The sequence below is a fragment of the Stegodyphus dumicola genome, chromosome 2 (assembly GCF_044657685.1).
Source record: "Stegodyphus dumicola isolate Sdum_Otavi_A_Nest chromosome 2, ASM4465768v1".
In the NCBI taxonomy this organism is placed as follows: domain Eukaryota; kingdom Metazoa; phylum Arthropoda; class Arachnida; order Araneae; family Eresidae; genus Stegodyphus; species Stegodyphus dumicola.
In genome coordinates, this window is record NC_140769.1 from 150,061,269 (window position 1) to 150,085,968 (window position 24,700).

At 32.7% G+C, this 24,700-nt stretch overlaps 2 protein-coding genes across 3 annotated transcripts in view; both read left to right on the forward strand.

Moving 5' to 3' along the window:
- The window catches only part of LOC118205698 (sodium-dependent phosphate transport protein 3-like), a 100,402-nt gene that overhangs the window by 10,367 nt on the left and 65,335 nt on the right, over positions 1–24,700 (forward strand). The window contains exons 1-2 of one of the 2 annotated variants that reach the window (XM_085811257.1): positions 22,934–23,083; positions 24,308–24,456. In XM_085811257.1, coding sequence (XP_085667383.1) covers positions 24,354–24,456 — 103 coding nt within the window. In that variant the 5' untranslated portion in view covers positions 22,934–23,083; positions 24,308–24,353. Of the gene's footprint in view, positions 1–22,933; positions 23,084–24,307; positions 24,457–24,700 lie in introns of those variants that run through there. The other variant, XM_085811256.1, reaches the window with a different exon arrangement.
- On the forward strand, positions 6,293–9,822 carry LOC146998606 (uncharacterized). The gene is made up of 2 exons (XM_085811255.1): positions 6,293–6,879; positions 7,847–9,822. Exons 1-2 carry the CDS (start codon positions 6,835–6,837, stop codon positions 8,174–8,176), a joined length of 375 nt encoding a protein of 124 aa, XP_085667381.1. The 5' UTR covers positions 6,293–6,834; the 3' UTR covers positions 8,177–9,822.

A 24,700-nucleotide genomic window follows, 5' to 3' on the forward strand; every position in this document is an offset into this window, starting at 1 on the left:
AAAATCGGAATGAAGCAATAAGATTCCATGTTCGCTATCACGTTCATCAGTCAGCAATAAATTGTTTTATAACGTCTTGCACGTTATCTCTTTTGACTATAAATACTTAGCATATTTTAACAATTAAGAAATATAAATGAATGGTTATTTTAAAAATATTTTTTGTTCATAATACCTAATTCGGGCTGGCGAGCACACATAAAACGATCGATGAGCACAAGGTTGAGCACCGCTGCCATAGAGCATAAAAACAATAGAAAATATTAAAATACTTTTCCGCCGAGTTCAGGGAGTCAATCTACAAGCTTTGAGAGATTTTCGAGTGATCATAAAGAACTTTAATTAGTATTCAGTAAATTTTCACGCACAAAGTTTTCGATATATAAATGCATAAATTTTGCTCTTTAAAATTCAATGGTCTAGCTATATGGATGTTTATTAGCAACGCATCCTTTAAGATCTTTAATAACTTAATGCTACTGTTAAAAATGACGCACCTTTTGTTGCTCTGTTGTCTTAATACTTGTTGATCATTAAGCCAGTTACGCGAAACCATGGGAGTTTGGGTTTATTTGATTATACACTCGAGGGCTATCTGACTAAGGAGAGTGATGCGTTCGTGGAGAACTTTCTAAGGGAAACTGGCTCATATATATGTTACACATGGGAAAACGCCCATGCAGCCAGCACGTTCGCCGGGATTCAAATCCCGGACCGAACTACCAGTGTTCAGCGCTTCAAAATCACGAAAGATACGCTCTGAATTCGATTCTTAGAGGTGGAGTGGTCTAGCTATATGCGTGTTTCCGGGGTTTATCTTATTTTAGAACTTAAATATAAACCATTTTCAATTAGATAACCTTCAGAACAGTATTTCCCGGATTTGTATGCGCTGAACTGGTTTTTGGTAAGACATAAACATTTTGTGAAATAATATTAAATAGTAAATCAAAGTTGGGACGAATACTAAACTTTTTAGGTTTGGTTTACTTAATTATGGCAAAGCCTCAGAGCTATTTGCCTAAGGGAAGAAATGCATTCGCGGAGGACTTTCTAAGGAAAATTGGCTCGTATAACAAGGGGAAAACCACGAAAACGCCCATGCAGCCAACCCGTTCGCGGGATTCGAACGTCGTACCGAACTATCAGTGTTCAGTGACTTTATTGCTCGGCTACTGGTGGTCCCTAAATATTCTAGAATCTTTCAAATAAGAAAAACGTATTTTAATTCTAAACGTTTCAAGAATAAAGCAACATTTTAAATGTGTGTTTAACGAAAAACAAATTTAAGGATAGTCGTTTTACAATACGTGCAGCTATATTTCGTAAAAATGTTTTACAGAAATCGAGAAAATTAAGTACATAATTAAAACTCTTTTATGTGAAAAAAATTGGATAACAATTCAAATTGATACTTCAGTGAACACAGAACCCCATACCTGAGTAGTTCAACTTTTTAACTTTTTGAGAAATATGTTTGATGCAGTTTTTACATACTATGGCAGATGTTTCGTGGACGATTTTCGAAAAAGTGTAGCGTGCCGATTGCAGCAGATATCTTTAGCTGCCTGATTGAAACAGAGTGACTTTAAAGGTCACCAAAAAGTTTTCCAAATGTTTCTGAAATTTCGGTCATCTCATTCTATTTTTTAATGAACACATCAATACAACGTTAATAAAACCAGCATTTCCAATATTTTCATTGAAACGTTTAATGATTTTTTATAGGTTTGAAGGAGGACTCGAGTTTTTTAATCTCGAATCCTTTTCATGAATCGCAGGATTCGAATAGTCTGTTCCTAGGTAAAATTTAGAAGTTTAATCGGAACCGTTTGAAATACATTTTCATCGAACTATATTAATACTGGGTGAAACCAATTGTTTTCATTTCAAAAATTAGGTAATAGAAACGACAAAAATCTTAAGACGAACATGTCTGTTGCACACGCAGAATTGTATGGTAGTAAGAGATAAATTCATTTGCTAAGCGTTACGAAAAGCTTCCTAAAGAATGCATATTTTCTTCCCAAAAGTCTATTCAACATCAAAATACGTATCTTCTTTTTTAAGGGCCTCTTTTGAATATGCTTATTAGAAAAAGTTGAAGGTTACTCTCTAAGAAATTATCTCAAGCTTTTGTGCATGCTCTTGGATTAAATGGTTAGCAGGTTCAGCTGGCAAGCTGGAGATCAATGGTTCGAAAGCACAACTGTTTTATACATTTCTGCTTCCAAAAACCAATTATTTCCTACCCTATATATATATATATATATATATATATATATATATATATATATATATATATATATATATATATTTAATAAATATTACGTGCTCCGTCCTTAGGCACTACACGCAGAGGCCGGGATGCCCCGTGGAGGTGTTCTTAAGCGAAACTGGTTCGTACCACTTTACACATGGGTTAAACCACAAAACGCCAATTCAGCCAGCCCGTTTGCAGAGACTCGAATTCCGGACCAGCCTACCAGTGATCAGAGGCTTTTACCGCTCAGCTGCTGGCGGGTCTCTACACTAAGGTTCAAACTAAAATTGTGGTAGAAATTAATTCGGAAACGTTCGCTGCTCCAAAAACCCGAATAGTCTACAGTTTGAGGCGATTTCTTTTGTAAAAATTTTAAAAGTAGCATCTCAAATGGAATGCAAATATGTTGAAGCCAGTTTCCAAGTATAAATCGATATGTATATGAATGTTTATATTGTTCAATAGGAAACATTGTAGGTACTTTTGCTATAGCAGTACCCAACCATATTCGGCGATTTTAGATTTGCGCCAACATCTCAGCTATAATTTAGCCAAGCTGGTGAAGCGCTAATGTAAAAATAAACAACGCAATGTATAATAATAATAATAATAATAACATATTGTTTCTAAGAATATTTTTCGATAGCCCTCAAGTGCCCTCGAGTGCTTTGGCACGATCGAATAAACCGAACCGAAACCGTATGGATTGACTAAGATGAAGAACGGCGTAGAGTTTTCTTTCGAACGCAATAATATCGATATATTTAGCTTAATTAATAGTAAAAGCAATTTTTCTAAAATGAAACTCAATCACAGGGAAAGGAATCCCAAGGAGATATGAAACGACAGGCCGTGAATTCGTAAAATCCGCAATCAGAAAGTTTGAAAACGTCTAGTTTGCGGCATTTCGTAACAAGAACACCTTGGACACCAGACCAAGGCTTTTCATCGTAAGGACAACGAGTAATACGGAGATAGACTAGTCAAGAACAGCGGGTCATTGACTTCCGCTCATAAATGACACATAAAATAATTTAACAGAACGCGGCGTATGAAGAAGATAGGACCATTTTGAAGGAAAATGAATGATATTCACAGTCTCAGTTAAAATAGGATTTAATGGAATTACCAGCAGGTTTTATGAAAATAAGGAACAATTTATGTAATGTAATAAACGAGTGTTCTGCAGCCCTCTTGGCCGATAATAATCATGGTAAACGCAGCACACCCAACACAGATTAAAACAGAAATACAGTTAAAAACATCGATTCTACCCAATATTTTAATATAAATTCCCAATATTGGAATAACGAGCCAGTTTTTCTTAGAAAGGCCTTCACAAAGGTATATCTCCGCATAGGCGGATAGCCCTCGAGAGTTTTGCCAGAATCAAATAAACCAAACCATATCGAAACTGCAACCGAAAAGTTACCAGATCATTGGCGACTTTGTGAATCGGCGAAAAGCTTTTGTTTGTAAGCTCTATGGCTTATAAGTATTGTTTTATTCATAAACAATAATAAGAAGCATTTTGTGAGAAACAAGAAATTTTATGAGGATATCAAAATTTGTATGGTGGGTATTTACATTTTATTTTGCTGAACAATATCCATGAAACGTACATATATCGATGATAAATTTTTATGGATATTGTTCAGCGAAATGACAGTTGTATATAATGGGTAGATCCACGTGTACTCAAACGCATGTTGTACACCAAAACAAAGGTTGCCTGTTGGCGCGTTTCGAAAGTAGGTCAAAAATATAGCTATGCTACCATATGCAGAAGCCGGAAGTACGGATAATCAGAAAATACTGATTTTTTTTTTTTTTTTTTTTTCTTCAGAATTTCAATTTTAAGAATATTTGCAATAAATTTCTACATTTATTTGATAATATTTCTGAGAATTTAGCAAATAAAATTTTACGAGCTTTAGATATGATAATATTAGGCAGTCATTTCGGTGCTGGAAATAATCCACAATCATCCTTACATTGCGTATTGTTATCAAGGATTATAGTACAAAAAATATCGCAATCAGTATTGTAAAAGTTTGACTTACGTTTATTATTCATTCCAAAACAGAAATTGATATCTTTCTGTAAAATTTATTTCTTTCCAATTATTTTTCTAAATTGCAAATTGTGTAATTTTTATAAAATGTTGCTTAGAAACCCAATGCTTTTTAAAATTAAGTTAGATATATAGATTTGCGATAAACAGATTTAAAATACTGAGTTATCCAGAGACTTTGAATCAAATAATATTTTTTCGAGACTTACGTTAGAAACATTTTAATTAGTAAAGAATGGAATTTTTTTTTCATTATTTCAACAACAGATTTCAGCTTAAACCTGTTTCTAATCAGGTAGTTAGTCTTATGATATTCTCTAAATATTTACTGTAGAGTTACAACATTTCCATGGGATTGTTGAAAGTTACTACTCATTGCATTGCAGTGATCATGTTTATGTCGTAGTTTTTACATTTCTGTTTTTATGTGAGAGTGATGTAAGTAGAGGTTGCATCAAAATACATTTTTACTACGTTGGCACTACACCAAACTAAGAATTTGCAAAACTGTTTTTCAAACCGTGACTGGACCTTTAAAAGCGTCATTCTAAGCAACATTTTTGTGCGTGTGTATCATTTTATTCAGATAAAAGGCTCTGAAGAGCTGTTGAGAGATTTAAGTATAATTTAGTAAATTAATAAATAGGCTTATTACTTTCTTGAACAAAATGAACATATTTAAGCGAAGTTTTGCAGAATTAAGTTACAAATTGATTTTCAAATTGTAATACTTTATGTTTTGGACTTGCACTCTCCATGATCTGATATTGGCATATTATCGATATTATTGTTAATGATCGATAAGTGAAAAGTACTGCAAGTGAAGAAAATGTGATATTCTCTAGATATGCTTAAATTCTCGCAAATCATCAAATTTCTCTCAAAATGAAAATGTTGATTCTTTTTGGAGTTCTTTTGCCTTGATTGTCCCGCTTTTAATATTTGGTAGCCTCTTTTTCAAATTCATTTTTCAATCATGACAAAATATGCAACGCTTTTTTCTTTTTAGTCCAAAGAGGCTTTGTCCTTGAGGGACTATCGTTTTCGTTTTGCGATTTTGCATCTAATCGCTCTGAATGCCCGTTTCACTTTTCAAACTGTTGCCACCAAATATTATCACCCTGTATTATACTTGAAGAAATTAAGTATGAAGAATCTGCATAAATGTATCTTTGTTTCTCGCATTGCGATAAAACAACGGTACCTAGAGCCATCGAATTTTGAATGACGTAATCCTACTGCGAATACAGGCATCTGGAAGCCCAAATTTGAAATTTGGAATTTATTTTATGATTGATTTCCTATTTTGTAACACTTTAACGAATTTTTGATTAACAAACTCAAGGATTTCAAAGCGAGCCATCGCAACATCCAGAAAAAAACATTTTTATCTCCAGCGCGCGAGACTGTATCGGAAATTCTACAGATAGGCTCAATTTAAAATTATTTTGCCATATTGCTCTTGAAGTGAATTTTATGATTTAAGTGCGAAGAACATGATATTTAATAAATAAAGATAACACACATAAAGATAATTCCCCTTTGGACGTAATTTAAAATTTGAAACTTTTCAGTTTTTTAAAAATTTTCAGTCTACTTGAATTAAATGCAACATACTTTCCTCGTGGGTTGCTAATTTTAATAGATTTCGATAAAATAGGAACATACAAATCGCATATTTGCATACTGGCGGTTTTATGAAGAGGGGCTTAAAATCAAACATCACCAGACCTTTTGAGGGTCTTAAGATATGGTGTATGTTTATAAGTTTTTAAATTAAATAGTGATCTGTGTTCCCTTTTAACACTAGGCCCCTCGCGACAGCAACTTATGCGACCCCATAAATTCATCTCTGGAACTGCACGGTATTTACACAGCTGGGAATACTGTTTTCTAACCTTCTGAAAAATATACAGGTAAATGATATGACTTCTTCTGCACTTCCTAATGAAGTGAATCGGAGCCAATTGTCGAGCGCTTAGTATTAAAAAATTAATGCCACACCGCCTTCAAATTATGAACTGTTACAGGAAATAATTGCATAAAGAGAACATCGACGAAATTTGTGTTGACTTGCACATAAGCCACATATCATGTTGTTGCTTACGCTCACTCGTCTGACGTAGTTATCCCAAGCCCTCGAAATTCCTCGTGGCGAGGACGACACCACCGAGACTTAGAAGGCCGTATCACTCCCCTCGCTACGTCATCTTACGTCACGATGAGGAGACCTCTTGCGACTCGTAGCCTTGACCTTTGACTGATATGTTCACGAGCTCTCAGTAGTCATGGTGTGACCGTTCGCCATTGCTGTATTTTTGTATCTCCTGTAGAAAACGTTTTTCTCTTCCTTTTGTTTTACGCTTACGTTTTCGATTAGACACACATCATGCCAGCTAGATGTTGCATCCCTGGATGTAAAGGAAACTAAAAAGGACAGCCCAAAGTGTCAATTTTTCGTTTCCCAAGGGATCCAGATCTTCGAAAGAAATGGATAATGGCGATCCATCGAAAAAACGTCCAGCCTACGAAAGCTTCTAGGGTAAGAAACATATGTTTTCTTGATTACTGATTACTGTCTATCATACTAAATATCAATCTGCTCATTATTTATTTTAATGTATTCTATATCATTCACTATATATTTTATCGTTCACTGTATTTATGCAACTGAATTTTTTGGTCTAGGTAAGAAATATTTTCAAAAGAATTAAGAGGGAAAAAAAATTAGCTGTATATTTTTGTATGCAAAATGTCAGATGATTTGAAAATTTCAGTTGTCACCTTTCACAACTGAATAATAAAACACTTTTTGGTTAACATAAATTTGTAATGAAAAAATTCATGATTATCCTAGTTATAATTCTAATCTTTTTACGAATCGTTAATTTTAGAAAATGTTAATTAAATGGTTAAATAATTTAAGTATTGTAACTAACAAATATTTAGAACATGCCATAGCAATCTAGAGTGATATTGACATAAGAGAACTCCAATATTAATTATAATATGTATTAAAAATGTAGCATTTTAGGCCCAAAATATTTTTAATACTTAGTTCACATAAAAACTGAACAATTGACGTCCGTTCTCAAATTCAGTAATAGTTAAAAGAGACCAATTGTAAAACATTATGAAGTACATTAGTCAAAACTGTATTTATAATTTAAAAAAAGGTAAACAAAAGAAGAAAATTTCAATTAAATATATTCTTGAACTATAATGATAAATATTTTAAAAGTATATGTTCCCTAAAATTTAGCTTCGAATTTAAGCTAATAAAGAATCTGGCAAAACCATCAAATTTTAAAATAACCATATTTTGTTTTCTTGTTATAAGAAGAAATTTTTTGAACTTACTGATTAATGAAAATTCTTGATTTTCAATTAAGCTAATATTTTTTACTTAAATACACCTATTACAACATTTTAGAAAGTTTTAAAAAAAAAGAAATTTTTTCCTTATAGAATTTTTATGAGGATTCTAATTGTCTCTTTTATTTCATTAGGTCTGTGAGCTTCATTTTGCTGCATGTGACATCGAAAGAGTTTCAGAAATCTACGATGAAAGAACTGGCAGAAAAGTGACAGCAATTTTACAGCATCCTCGTCTAGCATGCAATGCTGTTCCTGGAAAAATTGAAATCAGAAGTTTTGATACAGATAATATTGACCTCATTAATACTGACAAGAATTTTATTAGTGCCTTCTGTACGTTACAAGTAACTCCAAATGAACTGGATTCTATTAATGTAATGCCACTCATAACATATCTCACTGGATATTGCGTATATAGATTTCTGAAGACTGTGAAATGTGAGTATTGTCGGGAAACCTAACTTTAGACAAAACTTTGGAATTGGATGAAGAATATCGTTTCATACTGAATATGGACCGAGGCGGATTGCTATGTCCACAACCAGATGTAATAACTGTCGTATCATATACCTATATTGTAGTAAAAAAATTAGTATCTGAAGAACATGAAGACAATTTTTTAAAGGTACGCAATCAGCGATCTCTTGCATGGGCATTAACGTATCAAATTTTAATAGACGGTGAATGCATAACCTATGACCAATGTAATAACCTTAGAAAATATTCTAAATTTTGTTATAAAAGCATCATGCAATACTTTTCTTAAAAATTACTGTAATCAAAAGAATGATGTGCTGAGAAGTGCTTTAAGGAAACGAAAGCTTCAAACTCTAGTAAAATAGATAATTTGTGTTCAGTTTAAATAAGGCCTTAAGTTTATGTAACTGTTTGGTAAGTTTTATTTATGCTTGTATAAAATGTTTTAAATATTAATGAAACATATACATATATTTTTATGGAAATTTGAATGAATTATTTATTTTGTTGTATTATATGCAAACTTCATGATTTAATGGAAATCTAATCTTTAATTAAACATTTAGATGACTTAAATATATTTTAATTGTATTTAACGATTTCTGGTTACAATTGAAAAGAGAAAGTAGTGTTATTAGTTTTGATTAGTGTGATTAAGAATGATAGATAAAGATGTATGAGGTAGTACTTGTGTACCCATAATATTTGCAATATTAATATGCAAATGTATACATTTATTTATTATTAATTAAGTTTTAGGCGTTTTTCTAGAAAAATAAGCATAAACAATTTGCAAAGAAATATTTATAGAGTTAGTTTAATTTCAGTTCTACTAATATAAATAATATGCTATTTGCATTATGTATGATGATCAACAATACTTATGATACCATGCGAATTTATTATAGATGTGTGAAAATGAATTCTATAGAAAGGTCAAAGTAGCAGTTTATTCTTTTTATACGACATTAAGCTTTAGATTTAGCAAACCTCCTTTATATATTTTATAAAGCACGAAATGCACTACTTTTATTTCAATGCTTTATTTCTTATGTGTATATTTTTCTAAATGTAGAAACCTTAATGTTTTGCTGCATCTAATGTGCTAATATGTAATGTAATTGTTATTTCATTTATTGCAAAATCGGATTTATTTAGATGATTTTTTTAAACTCCAGGCATAAATAATGTGCAAATATACATATAAAGCTAATTGTATTGTTATTATAATTTTTGCTGCTAGCATTTAAATTTATATGGAAAGGAATTCACTTGCTACAGTGGTGCAGTAATTTGTTTGAATAATGCATAGTGTTTTTAAAATTTGAGTTTTATTTTAGCTTTTTACCTGTAATTTACTTTATATACTCAACTGAAAAGGCATTTTCATGCTTTTTTAAAGCTCTATAATGTTTTGAGCTTTGAGAAATGGGATAATGCTATTAATTGCTCATTTATTCTTGGAATTAAAAACTGCAGTAATACTAAATAAATAATTGCATTAAAATAAGAGTATTAAAGAAAAGCATGTTTATGTCACTTATCTGCTACATGGAGTTTTTTTCCTTGTGAATTTTTAATATTTTATAATCTTTGAAATGCTAATAAAAATTTGTTTTTTGACGCAAAACTTTTTGCATTCTTTTCTTTACATGGAACTAGGTTTTTTTGGATTAACGAAACTAATGGTAATTTTTGTAAATATATTTTTAGCCAGTAGTATGCTACTGAATATTACTTTGTTAACTTTGCTTTCTAGTTAGATACTAGAAGATAATTATTATATAAAGTTTTAAAATACTGAATTGAAATTTTTTGGAAAATTTAAAAAAATCTAGAAAATTAATATATTAAATTTGGGTCGACGTAAACATGACTAAACATGATATTATCCATCTGAATATAAAAATTAATAATAGTTTCCTTTTATCTATATGGTTTTCTGCAATTCTCTAGGAAAAAAATAACATTCATTATTAAAAGCACAAAATATATAAACACTAGCCAAAACGCCGCTTTCAGATCTGACGCAAAGGAAGTTGTATCTTTCTACTCAACAGCAATGATCATTTTTCCTCCCGACGCTCGAAGGTACGGGGGTCTCCTTGCCGTGACGTCACTTTTCAGTGATACGGCCTTCTTAAGTCTCGGTGGTGTCGGTAGAGCTCGTCTTTTTAACTCGCCACGTGAATATAAACATTCGCGTTTCTATATCCTTTCGAATACTTTTTTAATTCTTTTTCTGCTACTAGGTAGGGTATTTTAGGGTTACTGTGTGAGTTTCTATTAAGTGGAAAGCGTTGAATTCTTTCATGGCGAGTAAGTGATATTTATCAGGCAAATCGTAAATGAGCCAATTAGTGATATGAATGAGAGTGATGATATATTTTCGAAAGAGTTCGACTGCGATATTTGTAGTGATTCTCCTATGGATTTTTTATCAGAGAGTGAGAGTCTGCCTTCCAGTTCATGTGAAAGATTTTGCTATTATTCTTGTAAACAGTCTTTCTTGTATTTTTGTATTAATTTAAAAGTTTATTAATGTATTTTATCAATTAAAACTTCGGAATAATTTGAATAGCTCTTCCAAAAAACATTTTTTAAAGTAAGCAAATTTTTTAATATGTCATGTAAAGTAAAGAAAAAAAAAGATTATCAAACGCTAATATTAACATTTATGATAGCTTAAGTAATAATCTAAAACAGATAAAAATTTATAACATTAGAACGCGAACTTGTTTTTGCGAATAGTTTTCTGAAGTTAGGCTTAGCGGACGCAAAATCCCCGATCTGTGGGATCGACTCTCATCCGTACCGAAGGGAATGCTTAATATTCTTATATGCAAGCCTTTATTTTTATCTTAACACGTTGAGCGCCGCGTGAGCCATCTGTAGCTGATACTAGATTTTCCGTGTGGCTGACACTAGATTTTCTGTTTAGGCCGCGTCAGCCATCTGTGGCTGACACTAGAATTTCCGTTTAGGTCGCGTCAGACATCTGTGGCTGACACTAGATATTCTGTTTAGGCCGCGTCAGCTATCGTTGGTTGACACCAGATTTTCCGTTTAGGCCGCGCCAGCCATCTGTGGCTGCACTAAACTTTCCGTTTAGGTCGCGTCAGCCATTTGTGGCTGACATTAGCCCTTTTCGTTTAGGCCGCGTCGACCGCCGCTAGCTGACAGCGTGTAACATGATATATAACTATAAAATTTACACTGTTTTATGAAATAACACAAAATTTATTTAAAATTTACTTAATTTTGATTCATGATTTGATTTTGATTCATTGGATTTCATTGAAACACGGTAAACATAAAAACGCTTCTCCATTACAGCTGTTACAAAATGTGACAACAGACAACACTCTTTTAGTCTTTTTTCTGGCCATTACTCTACCAGCTTCTATTGCATTTTATCATAACATAATTTGCAATATTTTCGTACTTCAGAGGCTTTTTCCGGTTATCTTCGGAGTTTATGTTGTCGTTTTCTAGATATTCTTGCGTTTTTGTTCGACGGAATGTCTTCTTTTTCACAACTTGTTGCTATATTCTACCGCGATACGAATCACTGGCCCTACAATTCCAGCACTTTTAAGCGAAGCGCATGGCCTGAACGGGATTGCCTAAAACATAAGCGTGGCGCTCAACGTGTTAAAGTATTCCCATAACCGCATAATCATTTCATAAGGCTGTCTTACATAAAATGTTTTTAAACATTGAATAAATATACAATAAAGCCAAAAAATTAGTTTGCCATAGATTTTGAATAAAACTTAAGAAGCAAAACTTTTTGCTTCTGGAAAAGGGCATCCGTCTGTTCGATAGAGCAATAGAAATCGATATCATTCCAAATCGAAGCCAAAGTGAGGGTGCCTTTCCCCTCCCCTTTGCTTGAATTTAAATTTTGCATTAACGCGTTTCTGTTTCATTCGAAACCCTGTCAGTGGTCGATTGGTTAAGACCCCTAAATATTTGATCCAGGTTTGAGACCAGGCGAACGAGGTGGCTGCATGATTGGTTCTCGTAGTTTCCGCGTGTGTAACGTAAATACAAGCCAGTTTTTCTTAGAATGTCCCCTCCCGAATGGCGGGCAGTTGTCTATGATGACATTCGCCATTACTAAGGCGAGAAGTGGTGGCTAATTTATTGTGGAGGCACCTAATAGGCGGTCACCTTTACCTCCTATGAGGAGGACATACAACTTACATCCATGCCTTCTCGAGGATTCGAACCAGGACACTTCGGCTGGTTGCAGTAGGCTTCCGTAACTACTTATCGCAGGCACGCCGCCTCTGGACTTGTTAATTGAATGAGAGGCTGCAGTGGTTAACGTAAGCAGACTACGACACACCATGAGTCTCTGGGGACAAATTTATATCCATACTGATTATGAGCATCACATACCGCAAGATCCCTGCCACCCTGCTAAAAATTACCTTGTGGACACTATCTACTTTAATAGAACACAGAACTCGGGATTTGCAAATGGTGATTTCACTGATGGCTCTAAAACTCCAGGGGGCACGGGAAGCGGATTCTGTATACTTTCTGGAAGAGTTTTAACGTATGAGTGGAAAAGAAAGCTCGCTTCTCAAACTATCTTTCAGGCGGAGCTCATAGCAATCAGGGCAGCTCTGCATCTGAAGAATAATCTCACAGCGCCCAATATCATCTACACAGACTCAGCCGCAAGCCTCGCTGCGATAGCTGGAATTCGTTCTCGCAGTCCTATCGTGAGCAGCACATCGTGAGAGACATTCTAACCTACATGCCTGCTTCGCAAAGACTCTCACTCATCTGAGTCTCCGCTCATACGCGAATACAAGGAAATGAGAGAGCAGGTGTTGTTGCAAAAAAAAAAAAAAAAAGCAGCGGATTTATCCACTTTGCGAGAAGTCCCGACCCTTAGGCCAGTCTCGGACCTAAAGAGTCGGACATTCCATCAGCTCTTAAGAATATGGCAAGAACGTTGGGATCAAGCCTCCACAGGGAGACGTGTTTACAATCTCATTCCCAAGATCAAGACAATAATCGAAACTAATAGCAATTACATGACGTATTTCCTCACTGGTCATGGGCCTTTTCCTTCATACCTCTGCCGCTTTGGCTTGAGAGAGAATGGTAACTGTGAATGTGGGGAGGAGGGTCATTCAGATAATTTTGTGTTCTCCTGCCTACACACAGCACTTAACAGCCTCAAGCAACCAGGAGCCAGATTCTGTCCAAATTGGTTCCAGACTCTACAAAGTAAGAGTTGCCCAGCAGAAACTGAAAACAATAATTGACTACTGTACTAGCAATTACTCTTCTGGCACTGGAAGATATTAGTCGTAAAAGTCTATGTAAGCTAGCTCAATATGTCAGCAACAGAGTATGTGATATGTATGTTCAATATGTAATTTTGTATTTATGTTGTGCCAGGTTCTCATACATAAAGTTCGTACTGTATCTGAATGCTGTAATGTATCTGTACATGTTTATATCTTTTATTCATGATACGTAATTTATACTAAAGATCACGCGTACCACAATTGCATGCTTCTTGTAAACTTTAACTATCATGATAACGTATATGTATGGGTGTATATATCAATATGAGTGAGAGTATGTATACTTTTATTTGTTTCGGAATATATATGGATGTAAGTGTGTATTTATCTGTATATGAGTTTGTATTTATATGTATATACATATATTTGATTGTGCTCTTCTTCAAGCGCCTTGTATGCATATGTATATCTTTTTTTTTTTTTTTCATTTTATAAATGTCGTCTACTCAGCCGGGGCTGGCCAGGGCTGCGGCCTGGTAGTTAGTGGTTGACTCCCGCCGAGTTGGTAACCAATTCTGCATGGATATATTTATACCCGGGTCGGAAGCCAACTCAGCGGTTTACCTTCCCTAACCACTATACCTTAGAAAGTCCTTCACGAAGACATCCTTCAGGCTGGTTGCTCTGGTGTGCTTTGCTTAACCTAACCTCTTACATTTGACATATACAGTTGCCAAATAGGTTAAGCTTGCTTTTTCTATATAAAGACAAATTTTCTAAAGCAAATACAACTTTCATTAAAGAACACTTTTTAAATATTTACGAGGGTAAAAGTACAGTTGCTTGTACGAAGAATAAATGGTAAAGAAAACCATCTAAATGCAAATTTCTTCGCATTTAAAGGTTAAACGAGGTTGGAGTTATGACCTCCGTGGTCCGAAGCTTCGATTTTTTGATAAAGAAAAGTAAGGAAAAGAGCAATTTCAACATCATTCGAACAAAATTGACTTGACTAAATTGACTTGAACAAAATTGACTTTTAAAATGTTCCGCACTGGGAAACTACAGCTCTAGTTATAAAATTAGAATGTTGAATTACCGAAGTTGTGTTTTAATGCAACGTTTTTATTGATTTAACCCGGAAAAGGACGCTGCTTGCTGCTCACGTTATGAATAAATCAATCAAGATTTTTACACCACACCCTGCTACTTAAAACAACTGTGGAATCGCGTTACAAATAAAACAGTTTAAAGCTAATAATACTGAAGCATCATTGGATTCTTTTTTTTTTCTTAGCCTAAAGGCCAATTTTCCCAAAAGGGCTATTAATTTCCTTTTGGCATTTTGCGTTGGTTCATTATAAACGGCGTTTCACTTTTCAAATTGTTGCCACCCAGTATTAAAGCCCTGCATTATATTTATGAAATTAAATAATGAAGAATCTGCATAAATGTATGTATATTTCTCGCACTGTCAAAAAACAACGGTACCTAGAGACATCAAATCTTACTCGAATAGGGGCATCTGAAAGCCCAAATTTGGAATTTGTTTTATTATCTATTTTATATTTTGCAAAACTTTAGCGAATTTTTTATTAACAAACTCAACGATTTCAAAGTAACACTGTACGGGAAAAAAAAAAAAAAAAATGTTTCCTATGTTCAGCGCGCAAGACTCTGTGTCGGAAATTCTAAAGATATGCTCTTTTCATATTATTTTGTGATATTGCTGTTGAATTGAATTTCATGGTTTAACCACGAAGAACATGATGTTTAATAAATAAAGATAACACACAAAGCATTAAAAAAAACCGCTACTTTGGGCGTAATATAAAATATAAAAAGCTTTCAGATTTTTTATTTTTCCTTCTTTTTTTTAAGACGGGAAGTGTCCTTGCCGGATCTCCTTACTGCCAGCCGGATATGCTATCCAGCAACACCACCAAGCCACGTAGAAAGAAAGAAGAAAATACATTCCCTACCGCCAAATCCTGGTAATGACAAATTACCATCCATCACGTTTTAGTTCGGGAGCCACTTGTCGAATCATTATTATTTTCTTTTTTTGGAAGCAGAAAATGGGGAAAATGGGCAGTTGCCGAATCTTTTAAAACTTTCGTCTTTCTTTCTAACATAATATAAGACAGCTCTGCCTAAACGTCAGTCATCATTCTTATGCGTTACGTTAAAATGAGTCGTTAGCATGCCTTCCATTATTCGTTTATATTGATTTATGGACATCTTGGCAAATGAAATGATGTTAAGTCACCGGGACTAATACCTTATCTTAAATGCATGTATCTACTATATCAAATAAACGATTTCTGCCATGCATTAAGATATTCCGTTTTACTGTTCAATATACACCGTGAAATAACATTAACTGTTCTCTAAACGTAAGTAATTTAAATGATGGTATTGTGATATTCTAAGCAGCTTTATTAGAGTACTCCAATATAGTTATTAGAATATAGAAGTAATGTAAATTATGGTATTGTGATGTACCGGGCAGCTTTATTTATTAGCGTATTACAATTAATAATTACAGAAAATTAAAATAATCATTAACTTTAATGTTTTCTTTGATATTCCACCAAATAACAGTTATTTACTAAATAACGGCTTCCGAAGCACATTTAATTTATTTCTGGAACTTTTCTCCTTCCTGCCATGATAAAAATTATAGATATCTGAGGAGTAAATCAGTTGTCAAACTGCTAAAACGTTAGGAAATTAACATTCTAAACAGTAGTTAAAATGCTAAAACTGGCTACATATTAGCAACTGATTATCTGATGACTACGTTCTACAGTTCAGATTCCATTTAAATTCTTAAACTTATCTTGTTTACTGCGATAGTTAAAATAAAACATCAAGGCCAACCGTATAAAATAACACTCATGAACTATTTATATAACCTTGCATTATTTTTTTAACGATCTGGTTGTTTTGATTAAACAGTATTTGGAAATTAGACAGATAATCGAAATGCGTTTGTTCTCTGATTATGTTTTTATGCTAATGCATTAAATCTGTAGGGTATTAGATTTGGCTAATCCTATTACCAGTGCCAGATTAAATCTCTGCAGGCTTTTATTTTATCTGAGGAAATCGAAAACATTGGCCTTATAATATAAAATTTTAATATAATAATTAAAAAAAATCTAAAACCTTTCAATTTTTTAAGCCCAGACGGGCATTCCACCCCTTATTTCCTGACACTTGCACGTTTTGAGAGCATTTAGGCTAACGCCACATTGGACTAAAAATATTTAAAAACAGCATATCTTTAGAATTTCCGATAAATAATAATGCGCGCTGAAGATAAAAATGCTTTATTCCCTACAGTGTTGCCACTGCTCGCTTTGAAATTATTCAGTTTTTCAATCAAAAATTCGTTAAAGTTATACAAAATATGAAATAGGCAATAAAACAAATTTCAAATTTGGGTTTCCAGGTACCAGTGTTTGGTTGGAGGATTATATTATTCAAAATTTGATGACTCTAGGTACCGCTGTTTTTTCAAAATGCGAGAAACATACATTCATGTATATTGTTCATTATTTATTTTGTTTAAGTATAATACAGGGCGGTAATGTTTGGTGGCAACAATCGGAAAAGTGGATACAGCTGTTTTTAGTGATTCGACGCAAAATGCTGTTTCGTTTCTTCTGGGCTAACGGCAGTTAGGGCTTATAATTTAAAATAAAAAAAATTTATTTCTAGTAAAAGAAACAAGCACTAATACAATAATAATTGTCCAGTGAAATAATTTTTGGTATAAAAGCAAAAATATATGTAATTATGGAAATTAATAATCAGACTTAAATTTTTTCATTTCGGTTTTTCGTTTTAGTAAATTGATCAATAAATTAAGCCATTCGAGAATATCCTTTTCTACAGTAAGCATTTTTAAAGACATTAGCTTTTGTCTAAAGGCTAATGTTTCCTATTTCATTTCAAAAACAATTTTTCACTCGTTTTAAAACAGAGGAAGATCTTTCTGCGGTTGCATGACTAACAGGTGTAGTCATGTAAATTCTTAACAATGTTCCAGGTCTAAGGAAAAAAGATGCGATGTTTTTTATTTTTTTATGAACAGGTCCATATTATTCATACTTCGTAAATTTTGTTTTCTCGACATCAAAATAAATTGTGTCAGCTTATCTTCTAGTTCTTCAACATCAATGTCACTGAAGTAATTTTTTTTTTTTAAATTTCTCTTCTGTAATCTGATACGTTCTTTAAAACTTCCAACTTTGTTACAAATATTCGAAATAGTTTGTTAATTTCTTGCTAATTTTTGTATTTCGTGTCAGTTTCACTCCATAGTTTATCGCAAGTAAACACAATACGTATTTATTTCAAAATCAGCTTGACCACTGATATCTTCACTTGTTTGGTTTACACCAAAAAAAAAAAAAAAAAAAACTCTCTGATTTTATTATCTTTCTTGAGCTTTAGGCGTAAAATTTTAGGCCTTACTCATGCTTAATTTTATTTACTCCCTAGTACGAAGAAATGGACGTATTGGAATCACGAAAAATTTATATTTCAATGAAAATATCCATTTTGACCGCTCTCGAATTCATTTGAATGAATTTTTGAGTGACATCTGCACCTACGAGCAGAATAAAAGACCCTTTTTCCAAAACGGATTGTAAAATGGATTCAGAACAGAACATTTTTTCGTAGCGTCTGTATGTACATATGTAGCTCGTATCACTCATAAACAAGGAGCGGTAGAACGTTGAAATTTTGTACATATGATTAGCTATAACATAGAGTTCTGCACCACTCTTTTTTTGTTGCAATCGGTTGCACCAATATATATATATATATATATACTCATATTGTTTCAAAAGAATAAAGTGAATTTAAATACAAATATAATTAATCTTTGCCCCATTGCTGCAAGGAATGAAATTTAAATTGAAACAAACATGTAAATACGTAAAAAAGCAAATTTAAAGTTAAAATAATTAAAAAAATGTGCAAACATATAACAGAATTAATTTTCGAACTAATCTACAATATCATTTAAATTCAGATAGCATAAGTAAATCAAGTACAAAACCAAATCATGAAAAAAAATTCACCAATTTAGCAAATTAAAATTAATCTAAAAAATTTTTTAAAAATGCATAAGTGAATGATTGTTGAGCAGGCAGGAGACAGACTTATGAAGGGGAAGTTTGCCTCCAAACCTAACTCTTCAATCATTCAATTCGTGTTTCGTCATTCATGCAGGCAAGGGTAAAAGCCAAAACCAAAAGTAAATACATAGTGAAAAATGTTCAAAAAGAAATACCAATAAAGTGGTACCTTGAGAAATTAGCAATTAAAAATTAAAGGTCTAAAAGGAAAATTACCAATAATGAAGTATTTTGAGAAATAAGCAATGTAAAGTCTAGTATTAAATTAATTTTTTTTTAATGAAATTTTCCAGAAAAATTTAGAAACCAATGCATTTTAGAAACCCTTGTCTACAGAAACCTCCCCGACACGAATATGCATATAAATCAAAAAGAAACTAAAAAGGAACAAGACATAATTTATATATTTTCCATTACCCTCCAGCTAAGGTTTAAGGTAATGTTATCATACCATAAAGAGCCAAAAAATTATAAAGTTAATGCCTGCCTTTTTAATATATAAATTAATAAATTTTGGTGGTACTTGGTTATCAACTTGAACATTAATTAGCTTTATTATTTCTTCCTTTAAATCTTCTATTTCAGTACATATATTTTTTATTCTGATTATTTGGCTATGAAATGTGTTTTCTATTACTTTTCTAGAGATATTAGAGTTCCAATTAATTAGCTTAATAGTAGGAAAATGGAAATTCCTTCTTTTATCATATAATTTAATTTTGCTGTGTTTAATAATTAGCAGGTCTAGGTATTCAATAGTATCTTGATTCGTTTTCATTTTATTAAGTGTTAAACTATTTGGGTAAATTTTGAATTGCTCAAAAGCAGAATTATTATTGAAAGTTATAATATCATCTATGTATCTAAATGTATGTGCAAATAGCTTTAATTTATTCTTATTTAAACTTAGTTGGAATTTATATTCATAAGTAAAAAGAAATAGGTTACATATTTGTGTAGAATTGTTTGCGCCCATAGGAATTCCTCTCACTTGCTGAAAGATCTTATTATTGAATTTAATGTAGTTATTAAATAATGCACAGTTCAGATAAGTATTCCATCTTTCAATACAAAGGATGTCAAGTATGTCAGGAAAAAACTGTGGGAGTTGCGTTAAACTAGTAAAAATTTCTTCTAATGGTAGAGAAGTATAAAGGTCATAGCAGTTAATGTTCGTGATTTCTAAACTTTTAAATCTGCTGAGAACTGGAGCATTATTATAAATAATCCAACTATAGTTGTGTTGTTTGCTAACGAGTTGTTGGTTTAAATTACAGATTTTTTAAAATTTAATTGCAAGTATGTAATATATATTATTTTCATAATTATTTGTACCATTAGCAATAAATCTAAATTTGAGTGGTGATTTATGAAATTTTGGGAGAGCATATAGATTTGCTAATCTATTGTAGTTAGATGGTTGTGAAATTTGTAGTTTCTTATGAAATGCTTTTAGCTTTTTTGCAATAACATTCTCTTGTATATTGGTGATTGTTTTTTTATAAATTATGAATTAGTTCTATTTAGTTTCTTATTGGTTTTTATAAATTATGTCTTGTTCCTTTTTAGTTTCTTTTTGATTTATATGCATATTCGTGTCGGGGAGGTTTTCTGTAGACAAGGGTTTCTAAAATGCATTGGTTTCTAAATTTTTCTGGAAAATTTAATTTTTTTAAAAATTTAATTTAATACTAGACTTTACATTACTTATTTCTCAAAATACTTCATTATTGGTAATTTTCCTTTTAGACCTTTAATTTTTAATTGCTAATTTCTCAAGGTACCACTTTATTGGTATTTCTTTTTGAACTTTCTTCACTATGTATTTACTTTTGGTTTTGACTTTTACCCTTGCCTGCATGAATGACGAAACACGAATTGAATGATTGAAGAGTTAGGTTTGGAAGCAACTTCCCCTTGATAAGTCTGTCTCCTGCCTGCTCAACAATCATTCACTTATGCATTTTTAAAAAAATTTTTAGATTAATTTTAATTTGCTAAATTGGTGTTTTTTTTTTTTTTTTTTCATGGTTTGGTTTTGTACTTGATTTACTTATGCTATCTGAATTTAAGTGATATTGTAGATCGAAAATTTAATCTTTTATATGTTTGCACATTTTTTTAATTATTTTAACTTTAAATTTACTTTTTTACGTATTTACATATTTGTTTAAATTAAAAATATATATACTCATATATAATAATTTATTTCCTAAACAATATTTATTATTGATATTTTCCCCAAATAAAACCCCTTGTAGCAATAGTATTGTGTAACAACATTCTTGTACGGTGCCATTATGGAGTTGTTGCGTTCGAATTAACATTCATGTGGTTTAGCTCTTATTTTAAGATATTTCTTATCTCCACAGCCTTCAGCAAAAGATGTCTTAATGGAAATAAAATGGGTACGTTATCCTATCTACCGTGAATGTTGGCAAGCATCTAATTATGAAAGCTGGCGCCAATCATTCCTGCGGAATTCTGAAGGAACTGACGTGTTCTTATTTAATAAACAATCTGTATTCGACGCGCTTCCTAAAAACGCTTTCGCCGGTTTCTGCTATTCTTTAGATCAGTGCTTCGCAACCGGTGTGCCGCAATCAAATACATGTATTTGACATTTTGCAATTTTTTATCATGTATTTAATACACAATGACAATTTTTTTCCTTAATAATGTCTATTTTAAATGTTTTTATATATTTCAGTGTTGTGTGGTTGTGTGTGTGATTGTAAGTGTGTCAGCATTTGAATTTTTTCGGCACTTCCTTGATAACTCGGAACTCTTTGGTGTGCCACGAAATTCCAGAAAGATTTTTTGTGCGTCGCAGGTGAGAAAAGGTTGCGGAGCACTGCTATAGATCGTCTGAGTTTACCGAAAGCTCAGATGTATAAACTTCTCGCAGGTAATTTTTATAACTTGTTATTCTTTTGTCCGTCATTTCAGCTGACCATACCATATCGTGTCTATTATTACCCATTTTTTCGATGGCAGCAATTTCATAACTTGGAAAATAATCCACCACTTGCTGTTCTGTAGAAAGGAGGCACCAAAGTTTCAATTTTTTTTAATGCAAAAAAAAACATGAACATCTAATTTATATCCTTGTTTATAAAAAGAAAAGGTTGCTTACCGAGATGCATCGTACCGAAAGGGCAGATGTTATGAGTCTGCTGGTATGTTAAGCGTATCCATAACTGACTTTACATCAGGCTACTTGACGCCTTTTTTTACGGTCGATGGAATAATATAGAATAATACACAAGTACCAAAAAAGGTATACTACATACATAGCAACAAATCAATTTGTTTTTATTACTGTAATCCAACAATTCGCTTTCAGCTTTTTCACCGTTTGTTTTATGCAACAGAATATATTTTTTTCTTTTTTTAACAATTTGTAATTTCTCACCAGTTTCTGTAACAGTTACGTTCGAAGTATTTTAGAAATATATGCTGGATAATAGATTGATTTCAATTATGAAAATCTTGCATAACAGAAGTGAAAAATGTGCTGGTGAAACACATAAATGTATCACAATCTTGTAGATGTTTTAAAACATTGTCGCTTTTACCAGTCGCTTCACTTTTGTTTTCTTTATTCCATCCTGTCGTATGCTGTTCTAAATTTTCTTCCTTTGCGTCACTGGTAGATAATGAAATTCCTACGAATTCCATAGCAGAATGCTTTAACAATTCATTTTGTTTTCTCTCTCTCTTTTTTACTTCTGTTATACATTGATTATACTCGTAGATCTAGAACCTCAACCTTTTTTCTCCTTTATTTATTAAAACTTACATATCTGCTATAAGCTTATACGTACGCATACGTTATCTCGTGCGCATACCTTCAAATAACAATATCTGAAATTTCATTTCGATTGGTTGAGTGAATAGGCTTCTATTGGTTGTGATATATAGAGAAAGCTTGACCATTGACCATCCTTTATTTGGGAACACCTGCTAATTCGTGTAAACAAAATTCTGAGTCATTTTGAAAGTACATTATTATTATAAGTAACAGTTAACCAACCCTACATAATCACTGTTTGCATTATAGTTACATCGCTACATAGTATTTTCTTCATGTAGCATGTGTGGCGTATATATCTCAGTTGCCAGCCCACAAAACGTCTCTTCCAGCAAACAAATAAAGAAACGAGGTGTAGATTTATCTTTTGCATGCATGTTGCATACTTATCACGAATCATAATGCGGCCAAGAGAAAAATCTGATTTTTCCATCCCTGACTTCGTGACCTTGTTCATCTATTTTCGCGTTTTAAATCCTGTTGATCGCTCAGCTTTCCCTTGAATTCGCTTCTTTTTATAAAATGAAGACTAGGAATATTCTTTCAGAAGCACTCTTTCATGCTGGTAGATTACCTCTTCAGTGGTTTCCTTTAAATGTTCTGTATAGCTAATCATCACTCGACAGCCCGGATTTCGATGCACTTTATGTAAGCATTATTTATAGTATAATAGTGTAGATCTGATTAAACATAAATATAAATAATTTAAGATATGAATTCAGTTTTACTTCCTTGTTTTTGTTTGCTTTTAAAGTGATTGAATTATGTGGTTTTTATGCCTTTTGTTAATATGCATGCAAAAGTTACAGAATAATCAACAATTTAGAAGTGGCCATTTAAGCCTACTGAACCGCCATTTGTTTACATTTGAAACGCAGAACAATAGTTAATTCAGTTTCTGCACCTTCAATGTCTTTTTGCCGAGTGGAACTGAAAATAAACTTTCACTTTTGTGCACCGAAAAAATCGGCATTCTTAATCGCTGGCCGAATTGCTTGTTTTTGCGTAGAAACTAATTTTAACTGTAAAAATTGGTTTTTTTTAACTGTATTTGTTGTTTTATGCTTTTCCATATTTTGCAATTTTTAATGACGATGTTTTGAGTTTTTACGCATTTTTGCGTTGCCGCGAAGTGAGAACTGAATTAATTCAATAAGAAATGTATCTCTAATGAAATTCGAGGAAATACGGTCAAATGAAATGCAGCAAATAAACGCGTATAACTTAATAAGCCATACAAGGAAGTTATGAGGTAACCACATCGGGTTTTTATATCTACTTGATTTCAGTACTACTATGAAAGAATCGCCTGGAAATTTAGTGCTAAGCGATTATTTTAACTAAAATGATAATTTTTAATTATGCTGTTTGTTTTTATATTTTTAATTAGCAGCGAGGCATTGTAAATTACCTATAAGCAAGATTTAACTAGCATTAAATCTAAAAATAACGTATACGAAAACTAATAGGCATCATGTAAATGAAATTGAGTAGAATTCACAGAAACTGAAAGCATTAAGGGAAAGTGTTTTATGAACAACCTGTATATTTGTGGGTATTAACGTTTACTTTACATGTAATATTGTTAATGCCGAAAACTTAACCCAGGCCTCGATTAAATCAAACTATGGCCCTAGGCATAGAGCTAAGGGACCCCAGTGCCTCGTCTATTTCTCATCTGTATGAGGAAAAAACAGGGTTAGGATGATTTAAGGCGTTTCTTATACCTCATGTCTTAGGCCAGGGTCTTGTGGCCTGACAACCCATGTAAATACCATTAAATTTCGCTGCTTTCTCCTACCAGCTACATGGAAATTACCAGCTGCACGTTTGAGAAGCCGAGTAATAACGTGTATTTTCTTTTAATTGCAGAAAAGAAGTAAGTACTTCAACACTTGGGAAGAAGAATTGAAAGGCAATGCCTCCGGAATATGGATCATGCCAGCCATACGAAAGTGTAGCAAATACATTTTCATGGTCTTTGACAGGGGAACAAGAGACACCTTTGCTGAGAATACAAAGTAAGAATTAAGATGTTCTTCTTTAGTTAAATTATAATATAGTAGAACTTTCATGTATCGTTTCCACAAGTATCACTTTGTCAAATGTATCATTCGCAAATTGTCTCGAATGGAATTCTATACTTACTTACGGAAACTTACGGAAAATCCCGTCGACCATTTTTGCCTGTTAAAGAAAAGACGCCAAACTACGCGACTTTCCGCTGAAAATGGAAAAGTCTTCTTCAAACACGCTGGGTTTGGT

Coding starts and splice junctions, on each gene's coding strand:
- LOC146998606 (XM_085811255.1), top strand. CDS start 6,835: ATGGCGATCCATCGAAAAAACGTCCAGCCTACGAAAGCTTCTAGG. Junction 6,880..7,846: donor AGCCTACGAAAGCTTCTAGG/GTAAGAAACATA, acceptor TTATTTCATTAG/GTCTGTGAGCTTCATTTTGC.